This window comes from Sphaeramia orbicularis, chromosome 14, assembly GCF_902148855.1.
Source record: "Sphaeramia orbicularis chromosome 14, fSphaOr1.1, whole genome shotgun sequence".
Lineage (NCBI taxonomy): Eukaryota > Metazoa > Chordata > Actinopteri > Kurtiformes > Apogonidae > Sphaeramia > Sphaeramia orbicularis.
The window spans coordinates 52770855-52797088 of record NC_043970.1 but is presented as its reverse complement, the minus strand read 5'-3'; the positions used below and the strand labels follow the sequence as shown (position 1 = coordinate 52797088).

At 41.4% G+C, this 26234-nt stretch overlaps 1 protein-coding gene across 1 annotated transcript; it reads left to right on the top strand.

Annotated features, from left to right (window-relative positions):
- Positions 1-4539: 4539 nt before the first annotated feature.
- Positions 4540-21169, top strand: LOC115432394 (Na(+)/H(+) exchange regulatory cofactor NHE-RF3-like). The gene is made up of 11 exons (XM_030153220.1): positions 4540-4616; positions 7533-7557; positions 11724-11788; positions 11883-12088; positions 14061-14271; positions 14366-14502; positions 16623-16827; positions 16903-17099; positions 19652-19825; positions 20556-20771; positions 20862-21169. The coding sequence occupies exons 1-11, from the start codon at positions 4544-4546 to the stop codon at positions 20892-20894; spliced, it is 1542 nt and encodes a 513-aa protein (XP_030009080.1). The 5' UTR covers positions 4540-4543; the 3' UTR covers positions 20895-21169.
- Positions 21170-26234: the final 5065 nt, after the last annotated feature.

Below are 26234 nucleotides of genomic sequence, written 5' to 3'. Positions count from 1 at the left end.
TTTGATGCACTGAGTCCGATCACTCAGGTAGTTTGAAAACCAACCAACTGCATCCTGTGAGAGTCCTGATTGACAGAGTTTAAGTTTTAAAATATTGTGGTCAACTGTGTCAATGCTTTGGCCAAATCAATAAAAAGTGACGCACAGTGCTGTTTCTTATCAAGCGCAACTCTGATGTCATTTGTCACTTTCACTGCGGCAGTGACAGTACTGTGTTTTTTTCGGAAAGCTGACTGATATTCTGATAAAATATCATTTGAATATAAAAACTCCTTTAACTGCTCATTCACAAGAGCTTCAAGAATTTTGGCTAGTACCGACAAATTCGATATCGATCTGTAATTAGTTAAAACCGCCGGGTCACCCCCTTTCAGTAAGGGAAGAACAAATGCAGATTTCCACACAGAGGGAATTTCATTTTTTACCACTGTAAGGTTAAAAAGAATTGTCAGAGGCTCCGCTATAAAGTCTGCTGCCAACTTTAAAAAATAAGGTTCCATTAGGTCAGGTCCAGAAGGTTTTCTGGGGTCCAATGCTTTAAGAGCTTTAAGAACTTCCTGAGTAGAAAAGGGTAAGAAATTAAAAGGCTCACCAGTATATACTGGGAAGTGGGTGTAAGGTTCCACAGGAGCAGCTCCCACCGAGTCAAACAAAGAGCCAGATGATATAAAATGCTTATTAAAACAATTTAAAATCTCCTGTCCGTCATAAACTGGCACAGAGCCCTTTAAAACATAGGTTGGGAGAGTCTGAGCACTTTTACTTACGGAAAGTGATTTAATAACTTTCCAAAATTTCTGAGGGTTATTTAGATTGTCAGTAGTGAGTGACAGATAATATTCTGAATTGGCATTTTTTATCAAAGTGGAGCATTTGTTTCTAAGGTGACGGAAGACAGTCCAATCAGACATAGAGCCAGTTCTCCTAGCCTTGGCCCAGGCCAGGTTGTGCTCATGAATCTTATCAGCCAGGTCAGGTTTCATTAAGACTTACATCCTTTGTGGAGTTTGAGCGATAACAAACGAACAAAAACTAAATAACCAAAAACAAGGACTCCAGCATATACAAAAGACTGAACTACAACGACTGACTTAACATCTTAAATGTCAGGAGAGAGACCTGCCTGGCACCCCTAAAAATCAATATAATAACATTATATAAAATAAATAAATTAAAGCTTCGAACTCAAACTGTCATAATGTAATATATGGTTGCACTGCTGCTGTCAGGCAGCTGCACGAACCTCCCTTTCCCACAGTACAGGTCGTGACAAAATTCCTCAGAGTTCCCTCCTGGCTCAGAATGTAAACACATGGTTTGTTTCTGGTGGATGGAACTAAGACACTGTTCACTGTAATGCAAGAGGTTCAGGTGAGGAATGACAGACGAACAGATTCATGATACTGAGGATATGACTGAGGATGGACAGATCTGAGGAAAAATTGGTCACAAAAGTCTCCCGCACCTTTGACGTTTGTTTGTATTGTGTTTCAGACTTGGTGGCACATCTGATCATCAGGGTGGTGGTCCTCGTCCTGGCTCTGCTCATATTTGATCTTTCCCTCTTCTTCTTCTATAAGGTACGTTCACATCTGTCCTCAGTGGATCCATTGGACTGTAGACGCAGTCACACACACATCAGTCTGAACTGGACATGTGTGCTGCCATGTTTGTTCCAGGTCTCCGTGAAGCGGATCCGAATGAAGGCGGAGTCAAACACGATGAGAGTTCAGGAAGAAACATCCCATTTGTAGAGTCCCAGTTGTTCAGTGTGAGTCCAGCTGATATTTGGATCGGATCAACAGTTTCACAGCTGAACCGATAAACGCCTTCATTCTGTTCTGATGCTTCACCATCCATCAACGTCTCAGCTTCTATTCACAGAGTTTATACACATGTAAATACGACTGCATTCTGATCAGATTCTGACTTGTTTTTGAAAATACTTTTTACTCACAATAGTCCAAAGAGTTCTTCACTCTGTGTCTGATGCTTTTATTCAAACAGCAGAACAACATTTATACTGAAATATGACTTTTTATGTGTAAAAATGAGACTTTGATTCCCTGGACGTGATCCTGAAACTCCATCCATGGCTGACCGAAGAGCTGAATTGTGGGTAAATGTGGCAGATCTCCAAAGCCACATCCAGATGAGGTTCCCTTTCATCAGGTCCAACATGAACCAGAGTTTTTGGTGCTTTGAGTGGACCACAGTTTTCTGTCCTACATCCATTGCTCAGTCCTAATGTTTATTGTGTTTTGTTTGTGTCGTACATATTTACTCTGCCGTCGTTCAAGACACTCCTGATTTTTACTGCAGATTGAGGCTTCCTGTGTAAATTCCACCATTAGTCCAATTCTGGACTGAATGGAAACGCCACCGTTTGTCCAACGACAAACCGACCTGCTGAGATTAGATCTGATCAATCGATCAGTCTGGTTTACTGTTGTGTGGCTGGTTTATATATGTTTCTATCTGGTTTTATATAACTTTTTTATCTGGTTTATATATTTTTCAGTCTGATTTATATATGTTTCTATCTGATTTATATATGTTTCAATCTGATTTATATATGTTTCAGTCTGATTTATATATGTTTCAGTCTGATTTATATATGTTTCTATCTGATTTATATATAATTTTCTATCTGATTTATATATGTTTCTATCTGGTTTACATATGTTTCAATCTGATTTATATATGTTTCTATCTGATTTATGTATGTTTTTATCTGATTTATAAATGTTTTTATCTGGTTTATATATGTTTCAATCTGATTTATATGTGTTTCTATCTGGTTTATATATGTTTCAATCTGGTTTATATATGTTTCAATCTGATTTATATATGTTTCTATCTGGTCTATATATGTTTCTATCTGGTCTATATATGTTTCTATCTGGTTTATATATGTTTCTATCTGATTTATATATGTTTCTATCTGATTTATATGTTTCTATCTGGTTTATATATGTTTCTATCTGATTTATATATGTTTCTATCTGATTTATTTGTTTCTATCTGGTTTATATATGTTTGTATCTGGTTTATATATGTTTGTATCTGGTTTATATATGTTTGTATCTGATTTATATATGTTTCAATCTGGTTTATATATGTTTCAGTCTGATTTATATGTTTCAATCTGATTCATATATGTTTCTATCTGGTTTATATATGTTTCAGTCTGATTTATATATGTTTCTATCTGGTTTATATATGTTTCAATCTGGTTTATGTATGTTTCCATCTGATTTACATATATTTGTATCTGGTTTATATATGCTTCTATCTGATTTATATACGTTTCTATCTGATTTATATATGTTTCAATCTGGTTTATATATGTTTCTATCTTGTCTATATATGTTTCTATCTGGTTTATATATGTTTCTATCTGATTTATATATGTTTCTATCTGATTTACATATGTTCGTATCTGGTTTATATATGTTTCTTTCTGGTTTATATATTTTTCTATCTGATTTATATATGTTTCTTTCTGGTTACCTCCAGCAGGAGGTATTGGGATCACTTTGCTTTGTGTGTTTGTTTGTTTGTTTGTTTGTTTGTTTGTTTGTAAGATAACTCAAAAAGTTATGGACGGATTTTCATGAAATTTTCAGGAAATGTTGATACTGGCACAAGGAAGTGATGATTAAATTTTGGTGGTGATCGGGGGGGGGGGGATCTGACCTGGCAGAGGTCTGCACTCTCTGAGTGCTTTTCTTGTTTATATACGTTTCTATCTGGTTTATATATGTTTCTGTCTGAAATTCATACCTTGCTTAGGGTGTAGAAATGGCTGGAAGCGGCCCTGTGTGTCAGTGTCCAAACAGTGAAGATGAGGCCTTCAGTGTCCTTAACTGGTCCTGTGTTCTCTTCACATCTGCAGTTTAGTCCAGGTTTTTTTCCCTTATGTATAAATGACTGTTGTTTTAAAGCCTGTGTGTGTGTGTGTGTGTGTGTGTGTGTGTGTGTGTGTGTGTGTGTGTGTGTGTTTAACATGTCAGTCTCTGGCCTTGACTCTGGTGGTCTGCGCGTGGGAGGGGCCTGTCTGTGGGAGGGGCCTGTCCGTGGAATGTGCAAACACATGCACACAAACTCTGAAACTTTCAAACCTGCAACTCTGACAGAACATGTGGGTCCGGTCCAGTCCACCACAGACCAAGGGGGTCTGCTGGGTCCAGTCCACCACAGACCAAGGGGGTCTGCTGGGTCCAGTCCAGTCCACCACAGACCAAGGGGGTCTGCTGGGTCCAGTCCAGTCCACCACAGATGAAGGGGGTCTGCTGGGTCCAGTCCAGTCCACCACAGATGAAGGGGGTCTGCCGGATCCAGTCCAGTCCACCTACAGACCACATGTGCATGCAGGTGAAGGGGGGGGGGGGGGGGGGGCGTTCTGTTCCAAACTCTGGTGAAACATTAACCCTGGTCTCCCTCTGGAGGAGGAGCGTCACTGTGGTCCAGTTGGATGGACACTGTGGTCCAGTTGGATGGACACTGTGGTCCAGTTGGATGGACACTGTGGTCCAGTTGGATGGACGGTGGTACTGATGTGAGGATGAGCTGTGGCCTGATGGGAAAACAACACAACAGCAGACCAACAACAGGTAGGACACACAGATGGGTTGGATCTTATCTACTGGTTCCAGTTCTATACCTGGAATCTGTTTCTGTTGGACAGCTGTTAGACTGGTGTGTATGTGATTTAGAAAAGAAAATCTAAGAGAATGGAAGAGAAGAGAACAGAGCAGAATTGGATAGAACAGAATGAGGTTTATAGTCACAGTAAAATGTCATTGTACAGCACAACTAAATGAGTTTTTATGTTCTGTAAAGTACTCAGTGAAATACACACATCAATTATATAAAGAGTCAACAATAAAAATATAAATATAAGAAACAGTCAAGTAAAAACACACACACACACACAGTGAGTCCAGAATTAATAAAATGTGTGGGACAGACAGTCTGTTTGACAGACAAACTGACAAAACTGTTTAATAAACGGCATCCTTAAAAAATATTAGTAATTAAATCAGATGAAGTTCAGATCTTTGCACACATAGAAAACTGACTGGACTCATATTTTTACTTTGCATTTTTGGATTCCACTCTTAAATGTGCAGATTCTTTTTTTTTTTTTTTTTTTTTTTTTTTTTTGGTGTCTGTGCAGGATCACCATGTCCTAGGATGAGTTAAAAAAAAAAAAAAAAAAGGTTTATTGTAGGAAAAGTCAACAGTGACCCATTGGCTGCACACAGAGAGGCTGTGATCAGCTGATGACAGATGAGCATGAACTGAAGGAGCTGCTGTTATCACTGAAACCTGTGGAAACATGCACTGGAGTACAGAGGACAGACAGAACTGGAAGGACCTTTATCTGAGTTTGGGTTTGGGTGTGACTGAAAAAAAAAGATGAACAGGGTTTAGATTAGAGCGGAACTGCAGAGGAGTTATCAGCACATTTACATCTGACACAAGGAGGCCTTTACGCTGCACCTTTAACCCTTAAACACCCAGACGTCCACCTTTAATATTAAAGACCCAAATGTCCACCTTTAACATTAAAGACCCAAACGTCCACCTTTAACATTAAAGACCCAAATGTCCACCTTTAACCATTAAACACCCAAACGTCCACCTTTAACCCTTAAACACCCAAACGTCCACCTTTAACCCTTAAACACCCAAACGTCCACCTTTAATCCTTAAACACCCAAACGTCCACCTTTAATCCTTAAACACCCAAATGTCCACCTTTAACCCTTAAACACCCAAATGTCCACCTTTAACCCTTAAACACCCAAATGTCCACCTTTAACCCTTAAACACCCAAACGTCCACCTTTAACCCTTAAACACCCAAACGTCCACCTTTAACCCTTAAACACCCAAATGTCCACCTTTAACCCTTACAGACCCAAATGTCCACCTTTAACCCTTAAACACCCAAACGTCCACCTTTAACCCTTAAACACCCAAACGTCCACCTTTAACCCTTAAACACCCAAATGTCCACCTTTAACCCTTAAACACCCAAATGTCCACCTTTAACCCTTACAGACCCAAACGTCCACCTTTAACCCTTAAACACCCAAACGTCCACCTTTAACCCTTACAGACCCAAATGTCCACCTTTAACCCTTAAACACCCAAATGTCCACCTTTAACCCTTAAACACCCAAACGTCCACCTTTAACCCTTAAACACCCAAACGTCCACCTTTAACCCTTAAACACCCAAATGTCCACCTTTAACCCTTAAACACCCAAACGTCCACCTTTAACCCTTAAACACCCAAACGTCCACCTTTAACCCTTACAGACCCAAATGTCCACCTTTAACCCTTAAACACCCAAATGTCCACCTTTAACCCTTACAGACCCAAATGTCCACCTTTAACCCTTAAACACCCAAATGTCCACCTTTAATATTAAAGACCCAAACGTCCACCTTTAACATTAAAGACCCAAACGTCCACCTTTAACATTAAAGACCCAAATGTCCACCTTTAACCCTTAAACACCCAAATGTCCACCTTTAACCCTTACAGACCCAAATGTCCACCTTTAACCCTTAAACACCCAAATGTCCACCTTTAACCCTTAAACACCCAAACCCTGTATATCTCTGAGTTTAAATAAAGTTTATGAATGAATGAATGAATGACTTATCACCATTATTACACCATTCTCTTCTGTATTTTGCATTTTTCAGCCAAATAAACCCAGACATTTTCCAGTGTAACTGCATTCTTCTGCTTTTGTAAATAATAATGGGACCATTCACAGGACAAAAACTACTCACTTTATTCTTAAAAGACTTCATACTTGGTGTTAGCCATAATTATGTGTATTTTACTGCCTCAATTTGTTATTCAGTTTGTTCTATTTTTTTCTATCTTCTTCATGTTATTTATTATTTTGTACATTTTCTTATTCGCTTTTGTTGACTTCATGGATCACTTTGGCTGTTTTTGTTTATTTTGTTGCTTATTTTATCTTTTTTTTAACTTTATTTTCACATATCCCTAATGGAATGAATGGCAGAAATGCTGTGAGGTGAATGCACTCAGACCTTTGGCTGTGGTTCCTGCTTTCATGTGGAAGTGGAGTTTGACTTCACTCAAAGCCCAGAAACAGCAGAACTGGGAGCAGATAGTTTGAATCTGTGGACTGTCGATTCTGCAAAAGCCTCTGGTTGTGGTTATGTAACTGTACGAGCACGTCCTGAAATCAGAACAGGATATCTGGACTCGTGCTGATCTTTGATTCCCTCCCAGAGGACAAAGACTACAGATAATCACATGATGTCAAACCCTGTTTTTATGGCTCATGATTCCAAACAGCAGATATAACGTCAGCTGTAATCAGCTCATTCTTTACAGACAGACAGCCAGCAGACGTCCACAGCTCCGTATGTTTACTAGAATAGTACTGACAGATCATCTGGACCTGGACCTGGACCTGGACTAGGGTCAAAGCTGCTGATTCCAACTGTTTTTCCTCTGTCTGTGTTTTCCAGGTCTGGCAGAAATAACGTTGTCAGAGTAAGTACACTGTGAAAGAGTAGTTTTGGGGGTTGGTAAATACAAACTATGGAAATCAGTTCCATTTTAATCAACAGTAACATGTAACCAGTGAAATCTGTTCTGACTGGTTCAGTTCTACTTATGACCTCCACCGAGGAGCTTCTGTCTGTCTGTGTGCAAGATAACTCAAAAAGTTATGGACGGATTTGGATGAAAATTTCAGGAAATGTTTATACTGGCACAAGGGAGAAATGATTACATTTTGGTGGTGATCGGGGGTGGGGGTGGGGCCACAGGGGCCCACTGATGTGCCTTGGCAGCGGTCTGCGCTCTCCAAGTGCTTCTAGTTTGTTAACAGTAACAACTGCTACTTAAAATAATATAAATAAATCTACCCCATAATATTGTGACGTGTTGGAGGAGCAGCGGGGGGAGTTTCCCAGCATTCATTGGGACAAACTAGTGTGGACAGTTTTTATGTGTTTAACCTTTAACCCTTACAGACCCAAACATCCACCTTTAACCCTTAAAGACCCAAACGTCCACCTTTAACCCTTAAACACCCAAATGTCCACCTTTAACCCTTAAAGACCCAAACGTCCACCTTTAACCCTTAAAGACCCAAACATCCACCTTTAACCCTTAAAGACCCAAACGTCCACCTTTAACCCTTAAAGACACAAATGTCCACTTTTAACCCTTAAAGACCCAAACGTCCACCTTTAACACTTAAAGACCCAAACGTCCACCTTTAACCCTTAAACACCCAAATGTCCACCTTTAACCCTTAAAGACCCAAACGTCCACCTTTAACCCTTAAACACCCAAATGTCCACCTTTAACCCTTAAAGACCCAAACTTCCACCTTTAACCCTTAAAGACCCAAACTTCCACCTTTTACCTTTAAAGACCCAAACGTCCACCTTTAACCCTTAAAGACCCAAACGTCCACCTTTAACCCTTACAGACCCAAACGTCCACCTTTAACCCTTACAGACCCAAGCGTCCACCTTTAACCCTTAAAGGCCCAAACTTCCACCTTTAACCCTTAAAGACACAAATGTCCACTTTTAACCCTTAAAGACCCAAACGTCCACCTTTAACACTTAAAGACCCAAACGTCCACCTTTAACCCTTAAACACCCAAATGTCCACCTTTAACCCTTACAGACCCAAACGTCCACCTTTAACCCTTAAAGACCCAAGCGTCCACCTTTAACCCTTAAAGACCCAAACGTCCACCTTTAACCCTTAAACCCTTACAGGCTGAATTGGACCCTTTGGTGGACCCGTTTCGGGCCCCAGGCCACATGTTTGCCACCTGTGTGTTAGACGAATGTTAATGTGAATTTTGAGCTTTAATTTTTTTTTATTTTTTTTCATTCAGCCTGTCATGACTTTTGGAACGCCATAATCTTCCAGACTTTGGGCCTGAGATAAGGCTGTGCTGCCCAGATAAATAAACACTGGTGTTCTTGTCATTAGAGTGGGTTCACCACAGGTGGCGCTGCGCAGTTCATACATACACTGATCATTTAAGGGTGGATTTTAACAGCAGATTTTAATCCACTGAGGTCAATCACATTAACCCATACAGACCCAGGCTACTGTTTTTGCAGTTTCCAAATGAATTTTTCTCTATGTTTAAGATTTATCAACATTTATTCTAATATTACTCTTTGTATTTTGTATTCTTTAGTGAAAATCAGCTATGTTCCTATATTTAATTTACTGATCGTGTAGATGTTCATAAAAGCATAGATTAAAGTTGAGGATTATTACATCAAAAACTGAGAAAACTGAAGAAAAAGTCACTTTTTCTGCAAAATCTATCATTAGCTGAACATAAAAACAGTTGTGTCCATCCACTGTAATGGATCCATTTTACTGGTGAATCAGTGTTGGAGAAGATGATGGTGTTTCCACGGTAACTACGGAGCCTCTGAACGTCCAAATATGGTCATATCTGATGACCATGAAAAGATGAAGAACTGTATTTTACACCAGTTATTGACATAGATGGATAGGATTAGTGGATCAGCAGGTTTTAAACAGTTTAGATCTGTAGATGGTTCTGGTTTTGTAGGTTTACTGAATAAATACTGGCTTCTGGATGGTACGAAATGATGAATCTGCTCATTTTTCAAATATTTTCCTCATTTTCTCTTCACTTTAGAAGGATTTGCTCACTTTTATGCCATATTTCAAGTTTTTTTTGGTTCATTTTTTCCTTATTTTTCAAATATTGAGCTCATCTTTATCTCATTTTACAAGTTTTTGTATATTTTCTTCTTTGAATAATTGAGGTAAAACTGTATTTTACACCAATTATTTCCATGTATTGATAGGATTAATGGATCAGCAGGTTTTAAACAGTTTAGAGCCGTAAATGGTTCAGGTTAAAGGTGGACGTTTGGGCGTTTAAGGGTTAAAGGTGGACGTTTGGGCGTTTAAGGGTTAAAGGTGGACGTTTGGGTCTTTAAGGGTTAAAGGTGGACGTTTGAGCGTTTAAGGGTTAAAGGTGGACATTTGGGCGTTTAAGGGTTAAAGGTGGACGTTTGGGCGTTTAAGGGTTAAAGGTGGACGTTTGGGCGTTTAAGGGTTAAAGGTGGACGTTTGGGTGTTTAAGGGTTAAAGGTGGACGTTTGGGTCTGTAAGGGTTAAAGGTGGACGTTTGGGTCTGTAAGGGTTAAAGGTGGACGTTTGGGTCTGTAAGGGTTAAAGGTGGACGTTTGGGTGTTTAAGGGTTAAAGGTGGACGTTTGGGTCTTTAAGGGTTAAAGGTGGACGTTTGGGTCTGTAAGGGTTAAAGGTGGACGTTTGGGTGTTTAAGGGTTAAAGGTGGACGTTTGGGTCTGTAAGGGTTAAAGGTGGACGTTTGGGTCTTTAAGGGTTAAAGGTGGACGTTTGGGTCTGTAAGGGTTAAAGGTGGACGTTTGGGTCTTTAAGGGTTAAAGGTGGACGTTTGGGTCTTTAAGGGTTAAAGGTGGACGTTTGGGTCTTTAAGGGTTAAAGGTGGACGTTTGGGTCTTTAAGGGTTAAAGGTGGACGTTTGGGTGTTTAAGGGTTAAAGGTGGACGTTTGGGTCTTTAAGGGTTAAAGGTGGACGTTTGGGTGTTTAAGGGTTAAAGGTGGACGTTTGGGTCTTTAAGGGTTAAAGGTGGACGTTTGGGTCTTTAAGGGTTAAAGGTGGACGTTTGGGTCTTTAAGGGTTAAAGGTGGACGTTTGGGTGTTTAAGGGTTAAAGGTGGATGTTTGGGTCTTTAAGGGTTAAAGGTGGACGTTTGGGTCTTTAAGGGTTAAAGGTGGACGTTTGGGTCTTTAAGGGTTAAAGGTGGACGTTTGGGTCTTTAAGGGTTAAAGGTGGACGTTTGGGTCTTTAAGGGTTAAAGGTGGACGTTTGGGTGTTTAAGGGTTAAAGGTGGACGTTTGGGTCTTTAAGGGTTAAAGGTGGACGTTTGGGTGTTTAAGGGTTAAAGGTGGACGTTTGGGTCTGTAAGGGTTAAAGGTGGACGTTTGGGTCTTTAAGGGTTAAAGGTGGACGTTTGGGTCTGTAAGGGTTAAAGGTGGACGTTTGGGTCTTTAAGGGTTAAAGGTGGACGTTTGGGTGTTTAAGGGTTAAAGGTGGACGTTTGGGTCTGTAAGGGTTAAAGGTGGACGTTTGGGTCTGTAAGGGTTAAAGGTGGACGTTTGGGTCTTTAAGGGTTAAAGGTGGACGTTTGAGCGTTTAAGGGTTAAAGGTGGACATTTGGGCGTTTAAGGGTTAAAGGTGGACGTTTGGGCATTTAAGGGTTAAAGGTGGACGTTTGGGTGTTTAAGGGTTAAAGGTGGACGTTTGGGTCTGTAAGGGTTAAAGGTGGACGTTTGGGTCTGTAAGGGTTAAAGGTGGACGTTTGGGTCTTTAAGGGTTAAAGGTGGACGTTTGGGTGTTTAAGGGTTAAAGGTGGACGTTTGGGTGTTTAAGGGTTAAAGGTGGACGTTTGGGTCTTTAAGGGTTAAAGGTGGACGTTTGGGTCTGTAAGGGTTAAAGGTGGACGTTTGGGTCTTTAAGGGTTAAAGGTGGACGTTTGGGTGTTTAAGGGTTAAAGGTGGACGTTTGGGTCTTTAAGGGTTAAATTCTGTCCTGTTCATGCTCCTTTCCTGTCTCCTCTTCGTTGTCTGTCCTTTTTTTGTCCTTTTGTGCAGGAGGTTCACCTTTAATCCAAAGGAGGGCATCGATAACCCAGTGATGGTCACCACAGACGACAGCGGTAACAGACCCTGGACTCATCTGATCCTCTGGGACGTAGCAGACAAACTGGGATTCCAAACCTCATCACTTCTCCCTTTTCTGTCCCTCATCAGACTTTAAACTCCGCCCTCGTCTGTGCATCCTCAAACGAGACGAACATGAGTCTTATGGGTTCCACCTGCGAGTGGAGAAGGGACGTAAAGGCCACGTCTTCAGGAACGTGGTACCTGAAGGCATCGCAGAGCGCAGCGGTCTGCAGGACGGAGACCGGCTCCTGGAAATCAACGGCTGCTTCGTGGATGACGTTTCCCACTCTGAGGTCAGATCCAAATGATTCACATTCTCATGAAGGGACGGCTCCTTTTAAACCAGGGGTGTTAAACATACGGCCCGTGGACCAAAACCGGCCTGCTACAGGTTCTAAACTGTGGAAGTAACTCTGTCTGATCAGATTTTGAATTATAAAAGCCATTGAATTTCTTGCGCTGAATTTTTTTTGCACTGAAATTAAGTATCTGAATTCTTTGTCCCTGAATTTAACTATGTTCATAAATTTAGAATAAAAAAAAAATCAGATGCAAAAAATTCAAAAGCAAAATATTCAGACAAAAAAAATTCAGACACAAAAAATTCAGATGCAAAACATTCTGATCACACATCCTGGACACCAAAGATAAGCAATTGATTCTATCTCAAGTCGAACCGACAGCCAGACAATCGAGTTACGTTAGGTTGGTCATGTGACACCGATGCAGGAAGACGGTCAGCGCAGAGATGTGATCTGAATTTTTTGCTTTTGAATTTTTTGCTTTTGAATTGTTTGCATCTGATTTTTTTGCTTTAGAATTTTTTGCATCTGAATTTTGTGCTTTTGAATTTTTTGTATCTGAATTTTTTTTTTATTCTAAATTTATGAACATAGTTGAATTCAGAGATAAAACATTCTGATACTTAATTTCAGTGCAAAAAAATTCAGTGCTAGAAATTCAATACCTTTTATAATTCAAAATCTGATCAGACAGATTTACTTCCATACTAAGCTGGCCCAAGGGAAGAAAAATGCAAAAAATACACTGAAGACGTAAACAGTCAAAGGGCAGGGGTGTCAAACATGCGGCCCGGGGGCCAAATCCGGTCCGCCAAAGGGTCCAATCCGGCCCCTGGGATGAATGAGTGAAATACAGAACTTACACTGAAGAAATTACCAATCAAGGATTTTCAAATAATTTGAGGTCAATTCGATCTAAAGTGGGTCAGACCAGTCCAATACTATCAGAATAAACTATAAATAATCACAACCATAATTTTTTCTCTCATTTTTGTTGTTGTTAAAAAAAAGCAAAATTACACAAAAATGTTTACATTTACAAACTAGCCTTTTACAAAAAAAAAATGCAAACAACCTGAACAAATAATGAACAATCTGAAATGTTTTCAGAGAATTCCGTGTAGTTGTACTCATATTCTGCCTGTTATTAAAGGTTGTGTGTATTTGATCCACTGTGATCTGTGCGTTAGAATGAACAGGTGGAAATGAGAAACTGAGGCCAAATTATGGCATAAACTGTTAAAATTGCATTTTTTTTTTTTTTTTAAATAAATTTAATTTTGTTCGTGGTTGTTCATGTTTTTCCACATTTTTTTAAAGGATAGTTTGTAGGTGTTACCATTTTGATAGTATGATTTTACTTTTTTCCACTCTAAAACATAGTTATATTTTGGATATTGATATTATTTCTATATTCTTCTGTTATTATTGGACTGGTTCGGCCCAGTTCACACTGGACTGTATGTGGAACTGAACTACACTGACTCTGACGCTGTTGACTGGGAAGAACTTCAGTAGAATTTTAGCAGTTCTGATCGGATTGGACCTCATGATGGGCCGGTTCTGGTCCACGGGCCATATGTTTGACACCCCTGTGGCCGTACTGGACCTTATGGTGGTTCGGTTCTGGTCCACGGGCTGGTTCTGGTCCACAGGCCGGTTCTGGTCCACGGGCCGGTTCTGGTCCACAGGCCGGTTCTGGTCCACAGGCCGTATGTTTGACACCCTGTGGCCGTACTGGACCTCATGGTGGTTCTGGTTCTGATCCACATGCCGTATGTTTGACACCCTGTGGCCGTACTGGACCTCATGGTGGTTCTGGTTCTGGTCCACAGGCCGTATGTTTGACACCCTGTGGCCGTACTGGACCTTATGGTGGTTCGGTTCTGGTCCACAGGCCGGTTCTGGTCCACAGGCCGTATGTTCTAACCTGAGCGTGTGTTTGTGTCCTCGCTTCCATCAGGTCTGTAAGAAGATCAGGTTAAGTGGAAACCATGTGTGTTTGTTAGTCCTGAGTGGAGCCGAGTATGAACAGGCTGAGTGTGGAGGTCAGAACCTTCAGAGTCTGTCCAGAACCAGAACCAAACAGCTGGACCGGTGCCAGCCCCCCAGGCTGTGCCACGTCACCAGGGACCCGGCCTCAGGTCTGGGCGTCACATTCACACCAGTGGAAGGTAAGGCCGCTCCACAATGGTCCACATGGGTTTGAGTCCACCTGGGGTTGATCATCCGGCCCCCCTGGTTCTGGTTCTGGTTCTGCTCCTACAGGCCAGAGGGGTCACTTCGGGGTCAGTCTGGTGGCAGGAGGAGCAGCTGAAAAGGCCGGGATTCGTAAAGGAGACCGACTGGTGTGGATGGACGGAGCTGCAGTGTCCGACCTGTCGCACTCAGCGCTCAGCAGGATGGTAAATATACGGGAGTTACAGAGGGAAAAATACGGGGAAAATTCGGGAAAATATAGGAAAAATACAGGGAAAATACAGGGAAAATATAGGAAAAATACAGGGAAAATACAGGGAAAATATAGGAAAATACAGGAAAATACAGGATGACAAACACTATACCAGAGTCCAGTCTCCAGTCCAGTCCAGTCTCCAGTCCAGTCTCTAGTCCAGTCCAGTCTCTAGTCCAGTCTCTAGTCCAGTCCAGTCTCTAGTCCAGTCTCCTGTCCAGTCTCTAGTCCAGTCCAGTCTCTAGTCCAGTCTCCTGTCCAGTCTCTAGTCCAGTCTCCAGTCCAGTCTCTAGTCCAGTCTCTTGTCCAGTCTCTGGTCCAGTCCAGTCTCTAGTCCAGTCTCCAGTCCAGTCTCTAGTCCAGTCTCCAGTCCAGTCTCTAGTCCAGTCTCCAGTCCAGTCTCTAGTCCAGTCTCTAGTCCAGTCTCCAGTCCAGTCTCTAGTCCAGTCTCCAGTCCAGTCTCCAGTCCAGTCTCCAGTCCAGTCTCCTGTCCAGTCTCCAGTCTCCAGTCCAGTCCAGTCTCCAGTCCAGTCTCCAGTCCAGTCTCTTGTCCAGTCTCTAGTCCAGTCCAGTCTCCAGTCCAGTCTCCAGTCCAGTCCAGTCTCCAGTCCAGTCTCCAGTCCAGTCCAGTCTCCTGTCCAGTCTCTAGTCCAGTCTCCAGTCCAGTCTCCAGTCCAGTCTCCAGTCCAGTCCAGTCTCCTGTCCAGTCTCCAGTCCAGTCTCTAGTCCAGTCCAGTCTCCTGTCCAGTCTCTAGTCCAGTCTCCTGTCCAGTCTCCAGTCCAGTCTCCTGTCCAGTCCAGTCCAGTCTCCAGTCCAGTCTCCTGTCCAGTCCAGTCTCCAGTCCAGTCTCCTGTCCAGTCTCCAGTCCAGTCTCCAGTCCAGTCCAGTCTCCTGTCCAGTCTCTAGTCCAGTCTCCAGTCCAGTCTCCTGTCCAGTCTCTAGTCCAGTCTCCAGTCCAGTCTCCTGTCCAGTCTCTAGTCCAGTCCAGTCTCCTGTCCAGTCTCTAGTCCAGTCTCCAGTCCAGTCTCCTGTCCAGTCTCCTGTCCAGTCCAGTCTCTAGTCCAGTCTCCAGTCCAGTCTCCTGTCCAGTCTCCTGTCCAGTCCAGTCTCTAGTCCAGTCTCCAGTCCAGTCTCCTGTCCAGTCTCTAGTCCAGTCTCCAGTCCAGTCTCCAGTCCAGTCTCCAGTCCAGTCTCCTGTCCAGTCTCCAGTCCAGTCTCTAGTCCAGTCCAGTCTCCAGTCCAGTCTCCTGTCCAGTCTCTAGTCCAGTCCAGTCTCCTGTCCAGTCTCTAGTCCAGTCTCCAGTCCAGTCTCTAGTCCAGTCTCCAGTCCAGTCTCCTGTCCAGTCTCTAGTCCAGTCTCCAGTCCAGTCTCCAGTCCAGTCTCCTGTCCAGTCTCTAGTCCAGTCCAGTCTCTAGTCCAGTCTCCTGTCCAGTCTCCAGTCCAGTCTCTAGTCCAGTCTCCAGTCCAGTCTCCTGTCCAGTCTCTAGTCCAGTCTCCTGTCCAGTCTCCAGTCCAGTCTCCTGTCCAGTCTCTAGTCCAGTCTCCTGTCCAGTCTCTAGTCCAGTCTCTAGTCCAGTCTCCAGTCCAGTCTCCAGTCCAGTCTCCTGTCCAGTCTCTAGTCCAGTCCAGTCTCCTCTCCAGTCTCTAGTCCAGTCTCCAGTCCAGTCTCCTGTCCAGTCTCCTGTCCAGTCCAGTCTCCAGTCCAGGCTCCAGTCCAGTCTCCTGTCCAGTCTCTAGTCCAGTCCAGTCTCCTCTCCAGTCTCCAGTCCAGTCTCTAGTCCAGTCTCCTGTCCAGTCTCCAGTCCAGTCTCCAGTCCAGTCTCTAGTCCAGTCTCCTGTCCAGTCTCCAGTCCAGTCTCTAGTCCAGTCTCCAGTCCAGTCTCTAGTCCAGTCTCCAGTCCAGTCTCCAGTCCAGTCTCCAGTCCAGTCTCCTGTCCAGTCTCTAGTCCAGTCTCCAGTCCAGTCTCCAGTCCAGTCTCCAGTCCAGTCTCCTGTACTAAACTACTCTCATTCATCTTCCACGTATGAACAGCCTTCTTTAACAGTAATCCTTTTGTTTTTTTCGCTGCAGATGAGAAAATGTAAGGATCACATCACAGTCCTGGTCATCGACAGTGACAGTGAGCAGATCTACGAGCAGCAGCAGATGCCCGTCCTGCCGAGCATGGCCGTTCCACAGAACCTCCCTCACCGGGCCAGGAGGCTCCGCCTGGTCTGTGGCAACGACACGTACGGCTTCCTGCTGCGGCTGGAGAAGATAACGCCGAGAGACATCGGTGAGACTCTGAAGAACCCACATTTAGTCAGTGTCTCTGTCATTTTCTGACTGGATGGGGCTTGTGTCGTCTTAGTTCACATCCTGCGTCACATCGAACCCGGCAGTCCGGCGGACAGGGCGGGGCTGCGTGACGGCGAGCTGCTGTTGGAGGTCAACGGAGAGGAGGTGGAGCCACTGGAACACGAAGAGGTTGTGAACAAAGTGAGAGAGAGCGGAGCAGAGGTCAGCCTCACCACCATCACCTTCCAGGGCCTGGTCTTCTACAAAAAGGTCTGTCCTTTACAAGGTTATTATCGTTAACGAAAACTAATGAAATGACCCAAACTAGAACTGTAAAAACATCTTCATTAACTGAAATAAAAAAGTATAATTAAAAGGAAAAAACCATAACTAACTGAAACTGTATTGTGTGTTTACAAAACTAACTAAAACGTATAAAAATTATGGACAAAATTCCCTTCGTTTTCGTCATTGTCAACGTTGGATTGATACGAAATTGATTTATTTCGCTCTAGCAATTTTCTCTGCTGTCACCATATGACACTTGACGGTCCGTCACTTGTGTTCACTTGTGGTTTCCAGTCGTCTTCTGGTCCCCACTCTACCTGGAAGCATGGAGACTAAAGTTGGGAGAAAGCAGCAGAGTCCTGTCTGGGATTTATTTGAATACGACCACAGAGAAGAAGAGAAAAGAGATGACAAAACTAAAATTAATACTAAAACTAAGCATTTAGAAAAAAATGAAAACTAATAAAAACTAGTAAACCTGCTCTAAAAACTGATTAAAATGAACTGAATTACAGAAAAAAAAAGTCAAAACTAAGTAAAACTAAACTAGAATGAAAAATCCAAAACTATTAGAACCTTGGTCCTTTATTCAAACACATGTAAATATCATCCAACGGTTCTGGAGAATCCAGCAGAACATGGTCCCAGTCATCAAACCAATGATCATTCAGTCTGACTGAACTTCTGCTTATGATCAGTAAAGCTTCAGGAGACAAAACCAGAGGGAAAACACCAGAACCTCCTGCAGCTTCTCCTCTGTGTCCAAATAAAAGGCTGAAGAAAACAATGTGAGATCATGACTTGAATAAATATACGTACCACTTTTAATTGGCGTGCTATCTGTACGTATTATAGTTTTTCCGCGTGGATGTTCATGTCGCATCAGATACCACGCACGGAAGGTTAGGGTTATGTGAAACGGAGACTTTGGCGTACATTGACACATGATCAAATGGTGTTGAAGAAAATGCGTCCGTATAGCACGCCAAATGCCAAAAGAACTGGTGTGACATACAACACTATTGCATGAGATCAGTCTCAAATAAAATGATGAACCTGATTTTAACTCGTGCAGAGGTGTTTTGTGTCAGACTGCAGTGGAAGCTCAGCTTCCCCTAAAATGACTCCAATTAAATGGTTAAATCTGTTCGGTTGTGTTGACATTTCATTGACTGCAAATGTGTTCGAACACGTTCATCTCACAGACGAGTTCATTCAGAATCAGTTTTATCCCAAATCACAGACTGGATGTTGTTCTCTTCTCCTCCATTCCCGTGTCTGTGTTTTCTCCTCCATCTCTGCTCAGTGCATTTGTCCGTAGACGCTCAGCGTCCATGCACTTCAATGGGACTGAGTGGAACTGCTTAAACTGACTCTAAACTGGATGGTAATTGGATAAATGCCACCATGTTGTCCCGCCCCCGGACGCTCAGCGTCTCTGGGGGTGAATGGAGCTGTGGGCGGAGCTCGGCTGGACGCTGGGCTTCCATGTGCTGATTGGAGGATCAGTCAAGAGGCTGAATCCTGTTTGATTGACAGCTGTTTTCAGATCTGCTCCTTCACTGACACAGTTCAGTTTAATACCGTCACACATTCTGCTGGGAAATCAGAGAAACCAAATTACTTGTTCATTTCTTGCACTGTAAATAAAGCACACTCATTGTACTTCCTTGTTTCAATTTAACAGAATTTCACCATTTTCTTGTTTGGAGCTCCATGTGCAGCTGTAAAAGGAGCTTCTGTAGTTTCAAAGGCTCCAGTCTTACACCCTCAACCCACTGGGCCAAGGCCGTCTAAGCAGCCCAGCTCTGCTGGACAGTCAGAGGACACTGGTCCAGTCCCTGGAAAAGACGCCTACTTGGTTCGATAAGGTCCCTGAGCATTTTCTTAAAAAGGAACGGAGGGCTGAATTTATGTTTAAATAACGTGACAATTTTTTTGATGTAAGCTGATAATGAGCTTCTCCTGTCTGAAAGACGAGCAGCCGCCACTGAATTCATGCATGTTGATTCAAAACAGATGACATTTTTCCAGCTTCCATGTTGGAGATGGAACAGTAGAGCAGTGGAGTCACATCTGACTGAATCTGAACAGTGACTGGTCATCACAGCTGTCAATCATGTATTTAATCCTGTTAACCGTAGTTTGTCCACAGACATGAACAGAAGTCCTGTTTCCTCTCAGAGCAGGTGGTTTTACAGTATGTTGAAATATTATAGAATTTCTTCCTTATGACATAAATAACCCTAGCAGATACTGCCGCTGTAGACAGGTCCAAACAGGTCCAGATTTAAGAAACAATCAATCATCTGTGAGGATTTTTGAGCTGAAACCACCTGAATTTATTTAATGAGTCTAAATGTCCATGAATCATCTGGACGAGAATCAGTGAAACCTCCTTTTCTTTTTCTTTTTCTTATTCTTACTCTTTTTCTTATTCTTTTTCTTGTTCTTTTTCTTATTCTTATTCTTTTTCTCTTTCTTATTCTTTTTCTTATTCTTATTCTTGTTCTTGTCCTTTTTCTTTTTCACAGTTGGGTCTATCACCTCTTCTCTTCTGTGAAGACGTCACCGTTAAAGATCTACAGAACAGTAAAGAAGGAGCAGCTGGACCCAAACCCAGACTGTGTTTGGTCCAAAAAGGATCGGTGGGCTTTGGTTTTAACCTGGGATCTTCTCCACACCGTCCTGGAACCTTCATCAGCCTGGTGAGACCTGAAGAACAAGTCAAATAGAACTGAAGGGATATAGAACCAACCTCATTCATCTGATGAAACAGTTCCTGGAGGTCCCAATTATGTGCACCTGCCCTTTGAATGATTAATACCATAATTTATAAAATATTTATTGTGCTTTTAATCCTTCAATGTTAGAAAAGAAAGAAACAACAAATTTTACATAGATGCCAGCAGTGAAATGGGTGTTTCCATGGTAACTGTGGAGCCTCTGAATGTCCAAACGTTTGGGTCTGTCAGGGTTAAAGGTGGACGTTTGGGTCTGTCAGGGTTAAAGGTGGACATTTGGGTCTGTAAGGGTTAAAGGTGGACATTTGGGTCTGTAAGGGTTAAAGGTGGATGTTTGGGTCTGTCAGGGTTAAAGGTGGACATTTGGGTCTGTAAGGGTTAAAGGTGGACATTTGGGTCTGTAAGGGTTAAAGGTGGACGTTTGGGTCTGTAAGGGTTAAAGGTGGACGTTTGGGTCTGTAAGGGTTAAAGGTGGACGTTTGGGTCTGTAAGGGTTAAAGGTGGACGTTTGGGTCTGTAAGGGTTAAAGGTGGACGTTTGGGTCTGTAAGGGTTAAAGGTGGACGTTTGGGTCTGTAAGGGTTAAAGGTGGATGTTTGGGTCTGTAAGGGTTAAAGGTGGACATTTGGGTCTGTAAGGGTTAAAGGTGGATGTTTGGGTCTGTAAGGGTTAAAGGTGGACTCTTATTTGTGCAGGTTTGTGACGGTGGTCCAGGGCAGGAGGCGGGTTTACTCAGAGGGGACACGTTGATAGAAGTGAATGGACAAAATGTAGAGGAGAAGTCCCTGGAGGATGTGATGGTGTTGATGAAGGAAGGAGGAAAAAGCCTTTCTTTACTGGTTCAAGAGAAGAACAGTGACGACAAGATGGAGCTGGAGACACCGTCGAGTAGAGACGCCTCCGACTGCGAGGTACGAACACACAGTTACCACCAGATGTTATAACAGTATGATCTGTTTTAGAGACATTTATTGAATCTGAATGGGCTTTTGTCTTTGCAGGACGACGACACTCATGAGATATCGTTTTTGTGAGCGTCAGGGTCACTTCTGATTCTGAAAACTTCCATATCGGAAAAACTGACAAGAACTCAACTGTTCCAATCAAAGTCCACTTAACATTATTTAAATCTGCTTCTGGATCTCACACAGGAGACTGAAAAAACTCTCTTTAAAGGTGTCGTATGTAGGACTGTGTCCAAAACAGGGACTGCAATCCCATTCCAAATACTGTAGAGTGTGGTATCCACCCACCCACCCCCCAAACTAGGGGTTGACAGATCCAGCATGAGCGTCTACTACTAGTGTTTCCACTAATCCTTGCCTCCACACCATAAATTTCATACAAAAAAATCATCACCAGACTTATTATGCATGTCTAATATAGAACAGAATAAGTCTAATATAGAATAGAATAAGTCTAATGTAGAATAGGATATGTCTAATATAGAATAGAATAAGTCTAATATAGAATAGAACCAGTCTAATATAGAATAGAAAAGTCTAATATAGAATAGAACAAGTCTAATATAGAATAGAACAAGTCTAATATAGAATAGAACAAGTCTAATATAGAATAGAACCAGTCTAATATAGAATAGAAAAAGTCTAATATAGAATAGAACCAGTCTAATATAGAATAGAACAAGTCTAATATAGAATAGAATAAGTCTAATATAGAATAGAACCAGTCTAATATAGAATAGAAAAAGTCTAATATAGAATAGAACAAGTCTAATATAGAATAGAACAAGTCTAATATAGAATAGAATAAGTCTAATGTAGAATAGGATAAGTCTAATATAGAATAGAACAAGTCTAATATAGAATAGAACAAGTCTAATATAGAATAGAATAAGTCTAATGTAGAATAGGATAAGTCTAATATAGAATAGAACAAGTCTAATATAGAATAGAATAAGTCTAATATAGAATAGAATAAGTCTAATATAGAATAGAACCAGTCTAATATAGAATAGAAAAAGTCTAATATAGAATAGAACAAGTCTAATATAGAATAGAATACGTTTAATATAGAATAGAACCAGTCTAATATAGTTTAGAATAAGTCTAGTATAGAATAGAACCAGTCTAATATAGAATAGAGTAAGTTTAATATAGAATAGAATACGTTTAATATAGAATAGAATAAGTTTAATATAGAATAGAACCAGTCTAATATAGTTTAGAATAAGTCTAATATAGAATAGAATAAGTCTAATATAGAATAGAATACGTTTAATATAGAATAGAATAAGTTTAATATAGAATAGAACCAGTCTAATATAGTTTAGAATAAGCCTGATATAGAATAGAACCAGTCTAATATAGAATAGAACACATCTAATATAGAATAGAACCAGTCTAATATAGAATAGAACAAGTCTAATATAGAATAGAACCAGTCTAATATAGAATAGAACACATCTAATATAGAATAGAACCAGTCTAATATAGAATAGAACACATCTAATATAGAATAGAACAAGTCTAATATAGAATAGAACCAGTCTAATATAGAATAGAACACATCTAATATAGAATAGAATAAGTCTAATATAGAATAGAATAAGTCTAATATAGAATAGAACCAGTCTAATATAGAATAGAACACATCTAATATAGAATAGAATAAGTCTAATATAGAATAGAATAAGTCTAATATAGAATAGAACCAGTCTAATATAGAATAGAACCAGTCTAATATAGAATAGAACCAGTCTAATATAGAATAGAACAGGACAGACGTCCTGCCCACTCCAGTGAAAGTTTACACACATTCAGCAGATAGAGAAAAGGGAAATGAGCCTTAAGTTTACCTTTGACTTCCGTGAAATACAAGCGGCACAGATCACTACCGCACCCCCCCTAGTATTATAAGAAACCAGCTGACCCCTGACCCCCCCAGCCGAACCATGGACACACCCCCCCTTTCGGATTACACACCATTACATGCAGAGGTCCCTTCCACACAAAACACTGAACTACAAGGAGCTACCATGGACAGAGACCAGTCCTGCACCGGTACCAGGTCTGTTCCCCAGTCCCAGACCGGCAGTCTGTTCACCAGGGCCAGGAGAAGACACCGCTGGTCTGGGTCCGGGTGCAGACGGCGTCCCCGGCTGTCAGTGGTTCTTACAGTGGTCAGACTAAGGCAGAGCCGGCATCGGTCTTCAAATTCTTCTCCTCTTTCATCCGTCTCCCTCTTTTTTTAAGTGATTAATGTTTATATATTCTTTCCAAATTATTCCACAAATTCACCCACTTATCCATGTGTGGAGTTTTTTAAATTGAGTTCTCCCCTTAAATTGTAGGTGGTAAAGTTCATATGAATGTTTATATAGTTGTTTTTATCCGAAATACATCTTCTAATCTGAGTTTAACTGGAGCTGTTTGTGCATGAACACTAAACACTGTCATGTAAACGTGCAGACACTAGATGGCGCTGCTGATACAGTCCATCACTGAGGACATACGGTGTAAAATGGCTTCCTGTCTCACACATAAACATGTTTACGCCACACAATATGTACAGGATAAAGATGTCAAGGAGCTTTTACAGCCCGTGTTGGCGTTCTCAAAGGAGGTGGAACTAAATGTCACACTGTGCTTTTCATCAGATCAATGAGTTGGAAAAAAAAAAAAAAAACTGTGTCGAAAGCAGAAATGAGGATCCAGATTTCCTCCCAGTCCCATAATCCTTCACTGTTGACTGCAGGGCCGTAAAATGCAGTTTGTGATCGACGTCTGGAGGCGAATACTAAACAGGAGAGGCTTTTTCTCTGAGATGAAGAGGAGGAGGAGGAGGGGGGGGTGGGGGGGTGGGGGTGGGGTATGGGAGGCCCCTGGAGACCTGTGGTGAAGGAGGGTTTACTACCATCTGGAGAGCCAAAAGGCCCCGCCTCCTAATTAACCCATTCAGCCTCACCATCTGAGGCCTAGCAACCCGTCTCCATGGCAACAGCTCAGGGTAGGGATGGATGGAAGGGAAGATGGATGAAAGGATGGAGGGGGGGGTTACATCAGAGAGTGGGGAAACGTGTCGATTTAAAAGCAGGAGTTAGTCTGGAATGAGGTTTTTTTTTTACATATAATGAAGCTGATTTGACTGATTTAACTCCACAAAGGCAGTGTGTTACTGAAAACCTGCAGCACGCTTATGTTGGATCATTCATCGCCTTTAAACCGACTACAAGACGACAACAACAACAACAACAACAACAACAACATCCATCCATTGTTAAATACACCAAATGAGCGTCTGGGGAGTGATTCCTGAATTCAGCAGTCGTACCTCTGGGATTCATGATGTTCACTAGAGGAAAAACGACTCCTTTTACTCACATCCAGGGGGAAAACCACAAGGAAAACAGGATTTACTATTAAAATATTGATATTGCAGTGTTTTGTCCATGCATTTCTATTATGTTGTGCATCATAGCATCACAAATGCTGTAAATGTTGGCTGTTACTAATGTTTAGTACATGCAGAAGACTGAAGCATGACTACACAACTTTAATAACAGCAATAACAATAAATACAAGTCAATACCAGGGCATTATAAAGGTGTTTCACACTAAACGCTAAAATTAACTGAAAATTATTGTTAGAATAAGAACAAATATTCAGATTTTCTGGTCAGAAACAGTAGATTTAGTCCGTTTGAAGTTTTAAGGTTTTTTTCTTTTCAAAGGGACAGTTCATATTAATAAAGACAATGTGGGCCAATATGCACGATTATAGCCAAGGTTAATTTACATCTTTAGTCCTAAACATAAAACCACATAACACACATAAAAACAGTACAAAAGTCCTGGAGGATTCTGTTGGTTTTTTTGTAAATTGGCTTGACAGTCTGGTTTCTGGCACACAGATATCTGGCAGTATTACATTAATATACAGACTAAATACTAATGGTCCCAAAACTGAACCTTGAGGTACACCAAAATGATTTATAAAGCTTAGTTTTCCTTTTGAGACTTGTAAAGCATCCAACAAAATAATTTTATTAAACATACAAAAATAAGATAAAATCAACTTTACTGTCTCCAAAGTAAAGTTTGTCTTGAGCTAAAGAGAAAAAAACAGCTGGAAACTGCAAAGTCAGTACAAATACACAAGACAGACACAGGCATACAACATGTGTAGAAACAAATACTGCACACAGAAAGTGCAATAAAACATAAATAATAAATACTAAAACCTGCTGTGTTATTTATTTAAAGTGTCTCTGTGATGCTGTGAGATGCACAAACAGATTTATTTCATAGAGATAATGTTAAATTAAAGGTAAATTAAGTGTTTTTGGGGTGTTTTGTCGTCCACATACTCCCTTTGTTGAGTCTGTAACCTGATCTGTCTCCATGGTCGTCCTTCCTCCCTCCTCCTCCTCCTCCTCTTCCTCTCATCCATCCTTGTTGTTGTAGGTCAGGGATGCAGCCGTTCATCATGTTTTACGGTCTGTGTGTTTATGTGTGTCGAAGAATCTCCACGAGCCTTGACTCTCGCAGGTCGTTAATAATTAAATATCTTTATTGTCTGTTTATAGACCAGGACCTGCATGGATGCTGGATGGAACATCATTCTACAGCATTAGCCTTAAATATCAGAGTATGTCAGGCTTTTAAAGGTCCAGATTTATGGAGGTTATGAGGATGAAATTACAGAAATGAAGAGGTTAATAATTATGTTTTCATCAGTGTTTAATCACCTGAAAATGTCCATCATGTTGCACCATCCTGAATGAATTTCCTTGTCTTTTTCCTTCATTTAATACAGGATTACATCACATTAACAATAAAGACCCAGAACTATTTAAGTGTTGACTTCCAACCTGTCAGTGGGTGGATATTTTAGGCAGCAAATGAACATGTAGACCTCAAAGTTACAAAAATGGCAGAAACTGTGATGTCAAATCAGCTGTTTAGAGCATCTGCAGATGTTGTTCATTCCCAGTATAAACCCTTAGTACTGACCAAAACTGTCCAAAGAACAACAACCAAATCTCAGCCAGTCTCATTATTACGACCTGTCTAACATTGTATGGGTTCCCCTCTACCAGACCTCTGAACGTGTGCTGTGGTATCTGGACCAAAATGTTACAGCAGATCCCTGAAGTCCTGGAAGTAGAAGGATGGCATCTCCATGAATTGGATTTATTTGTCCATCACCACTTTCAAATGCTCAATGGTCAACAAAATGACCAAAAATGACCCAAAAAAATGAACAAATACAGACCAAACTAACAAAAAAAGGATTAAAAAATGAAAGTGAAAGAATATGGTCAAGAAAATGACCAAAAAAATGTCCAAAAAATGACCAAACCAACTAACCAAATTATTAAAAAATGAGTGTGAAAGAATGTGACAGTCAAC